Source organism: Rhagoletis zephyria, unplaced genomic scaffold (assembly GCF_001687245.7).
Source record: "Rhagoletis zephyria isolate East Lansing unplaced genomic scaffold, Rhagoletis_zephyria_1.1 Rzeph_scaffold_27225, whole genome shotgun sequence".
Taxonomy (NCBI): domain Eukaryota; kingdom Metazoa; phylum Arthropoda; class Insecta; order Diptera; family Tephritidae; genus Rhagoletis; species Rhagoletis zephyria.
The window spans coordinates 1611-5273 of record NW_016184283.1 but is presented as its reverse complement, the minus strand read 5'-3'; the positions used below and the strand labels follow the sequence as shown (position 1 = coordinate 5273).

The 3663-nt window shown below is 43.7% G+C and overlaps 1 protein-coding gene across 1 annotated transcript; it reads left to right on the top strand.

The window, feature by feature from the left end:
• Positions 1-66: 66 nt before the first annotated feature.
• On the top strand, positions 67-707 carry LOC108382495 (ER membrane protein complex subunit 10-like; the record flags this gene model as incomplete). The annotated part of the gene is made up of 4 exons (XM_017638864.1): positions 67-273; positions 328-367; positions 405-561; positions 667-707. Coding segments are annotated over 4 exons (435 nt in total), but the record flags the coding sequence as incomplete, so codon positions are not given.
• Between the last annotated feature and the right edge of the window lie 2956 nt (positions 708-3663).

Here is a 3663-nt window from a genome sequence, read left to right as displayed (position 1 = left end):
TTAAAATGTAAATTTTTTTATATTGTGGCCCTCTTATTCCATTTAAAATAATCCTTGGTATTATAACCTAACATTAGCCTAATATTTGCTAAAGTAGGGTTTTTTTTTCAGTGTTATGATAATTGGATTAACATCGAATTAAGCCATACCGTTGATTTGGAAAATCTGAACGTTTTTAGCTATAGAGGAAATGTTACTATTGCAAATTGGGATATTGGGTTAGCTAAAATCTCTCAGGAACCTCTCACTGATCATCAACGATCGAACCTTAGGGTGAGTTACTGGAATTACGTGTGTAGGGAGTTTAAAGATAATATTTGGTCTTAGGGTTTAGCAGAAAAACACCGCTTGTACAGACTAAAAGCAGATTTTGCNAAAACCCCGCTTGTACAGACTAAAAGCAGAGGTCGCCTATGCTAACGGAAAACGAAAAATCTTCTTAAGTGCGTCGAGAGCATGCAATCTTATTGGAGCCAATTTAAACGATGCGCTGTCTGTTTCTGTGGACAACAGTGGCTATGTGAATGCTGTTACGCTATTAACAATCGCTTCCGATAATTGGTAATGTTTTATTAGACATACATATGTACATTATACGCACGGCAACCATACTTTGAGAGCTGAATACGGGACACAAAATAATTTTGCAAATTTTTTTTACAACAGTTTACAGATTCTAAAGCCGGAAAATGTTTAGTAGCGCTCACATCGTTTNCGCTTGTACAGACTAAAAGCAGAGGTCGCCTATGCTAACGGAATACGAAAAATCTTCTTAAGTGCGTCGAGAGCATGCAATCTTATTGGAGCCAATTTAAACGATGCGCTGTCTGTTTTTGTGGACAACAGTGGCTATGTGAATGCTGTTACGCTATTAACAACCGCTTCCGATAATTGGTAATGTTTTATTAGACATACATATGTACATTATACGCACATCAACCATACTTTGAGAGCTGAATACGGGACACAAAATAATTTTGCAAATTTTTTCTACAACAGTTTACAGATTCTAAAGCCGGAAAATGTTTAGTAGCGCTCATATCGTTTTTGCGGGGGGCCGGAGGGGAAGGGGCAGGACCCCCCAAACTCACCCCACCAGAAAGGGGACAGTCACCGTTTTCTAAAAAGGCGTAACTTGGGCTCGTACCACAAGCCCCTAGGGAACCGTTTGAAATAGGGGGAAAAACGGAATTTTCTTAGGCAAACTGAGCAGTTTGAAGTGGAATATGACCCAACTAACAGAAACCGTGGGATTTTTTAATAAAAGAAATTATGCCAAATTAGATATCGGGTGATTTTGAATAAAGAATAAAATAGTTAATTAAAAATAGAAAAAACAAGTTTTTATAAAAAAAAAATGTTCTTTTTAAGAAATGTATTTTTGCGTAGAATTCCTTTCTGCGTAGGCGGCGTTCGGCCGCACTTAGGGATTATAACCGTCAGGCAGTAGAATTCTCCATTCTGTGTTGCCAAAGAAGGGGGGCTGAACACCTTTTGCAGAGAACATATTTCTGCGTAGGCGGCCTTCGGCCGCTCTTAGGGATTATAACTGTCAGGCAGTAGAATTCTCGGATACTGTTTAGTAAGTGGCCCACCTATTTCGGGGTATTGCGTCCAAAGGGGTGACCCGATCCAAAAAAAAATTGCACACACTTGTAGTCAAGGGTCCACACCATGATACAAATATTTAAGGTGAAGGGGGAGAGGTGTGGCCACAGACCCCTAGGAAACCGTTTGAAAATGGGCGAAACACGGCATTTACCGAAGGAAATTGAGCAGTTTGAAGTGGAATATGTATAACCCCACTAACAGAATCTGTGGGGTTGTGGGGCCTTCGGTCGCACTTAGGGATTATAACCCTCACAAAGTAGAATTCTCTTTCTGTTTTGCGAAGGAGCTGAACACCTTTTGCAGAGAACACTTTTCTTCACTTCTTATCCGCCATTGCTCCCATTTGACGTAAACTGTGCTTTTGACGTTTTCTTTTAAATTCAAGCTACCATATTCTTTGAAGAAACTAAAAAGTGTTTTTTTACTTCAAACAAATTATTTCAAAAATTATTTCATAGAATATATTTTGAGCAGCATTTTATAGCGAGCTTTTAGCGGTTTATTTCTAGATTTAACTAAAAAACGGAAGGCAAGTAAAATACTCCTATTACATTGCGTTTAGCACATAGATTCTCTATTTGTTTATGCAATCATTTTCATCATTATTTAGTACGCTTAGCTGCATATTTCGGGATGGCCACGTGCATGGTAACTTCACCAAGGTGTTGTTTGCTTGTTCCAACCACTTTTCGGCGGAAAATTTTTAGCCTCGGGACGGATGTGCCCAATCTAAGCGAAACACTGCACCAGCATTCATTCTCACGACAGCGTACCTACCGTAATGAGTCGGGTTTTACCCGAACAAGGGCTGTTGTTTCGGCGATCTAACCCCGTTTAGGTCGGCGAAATCCATCAAACGTTGCTCGATCCTAGGGCTACACCTTCTCCGCACCCTTCTGCTCAGGGCTGGCATAAAGTCGAATTCAGGGCCAGAAATCTACACCTGCTGCGTATGCCAGAGATGACTGCATACAAACTCCACGTCATTCGTGGCCCCTCCCCCGCGACGCCTCCAACCACCACCACAAGGTAGCACCCCCTTTTGCAGCACGTGCAGCAGGGGACCGGCAGGCAACACAACTCTTTAACACCACACATCACAATCGGTCTCCCAAGGCACACAAAGGTGCTACAATTTAACTGTAACGGACTCCAGAGCAAGATCGAGGAGATAACAGTCTTTATGGGAAGGCATGGAATATTAATAGCTGCGGTCCAAGAGACGAAGTTGCACGGCAATTCAACCCTGTTGAATTGCGCCGGATACAACGTGCACCGTCGAGATCGCGAGCGAGATAATGGTGGAGGTTTAACATTCATCACGCTCCACACCGTGCAGTATCGTCTCATTGAAGCAGACATCGACCGCAGGGATACCATCCTAGAATGTCAGGGTATTGCTATCCGGTCAGGCGACGTTGAGCTCGAAATATTTAAGGTATACATACCCCGTGTCACCAGCTGCCCGGCAGGATATCACCCTGAAATAGGTGCGCTACTCAGAGGTGAAAACCGTATGGTAGTTGGTGATTTTAACGCGCACCACGATCTTTGGCACTCAAGTTAGACGATTCGACATTCTGCACAATGAACGACGACGCACCCACCAGGATTAGGGGCAGCTGCTGCAGCTCGCCAGATCTAACAATTGTCAGCGCTGGTCTGATAAACAGCGTATCATTTGTTGTTGTTGTTGTAGCGGCACTACTAAGCCCCGCCTGTTTCGGGTCAACTTTTAATCATTATCGTCAAGCTCAACTAACGGTAGGCCCAGGAAACGAGCTGTTTCGATGGGGTCGGACCAAAGGGAGAGGGGTGTTAGTTGAGTCGGATTGAGCTGGCATGTGAAGAGGTGGTTGGTGTCGTGGGGGGAGTCTCCACATGCCGGGCACTCATTTGGGATGTTTGGGTCGAGTCTGGACAGGTAGCTGTTTAGGCGGCTACAATATCCAGACCGTAACTGAGCCAGGGTAACGCGGGTCTCTAGGTAACTGAAGCTCCGTCTCTTCCACAGGTGGTGATTGGGCTCTGATAACGACATTCCTAGGCCGG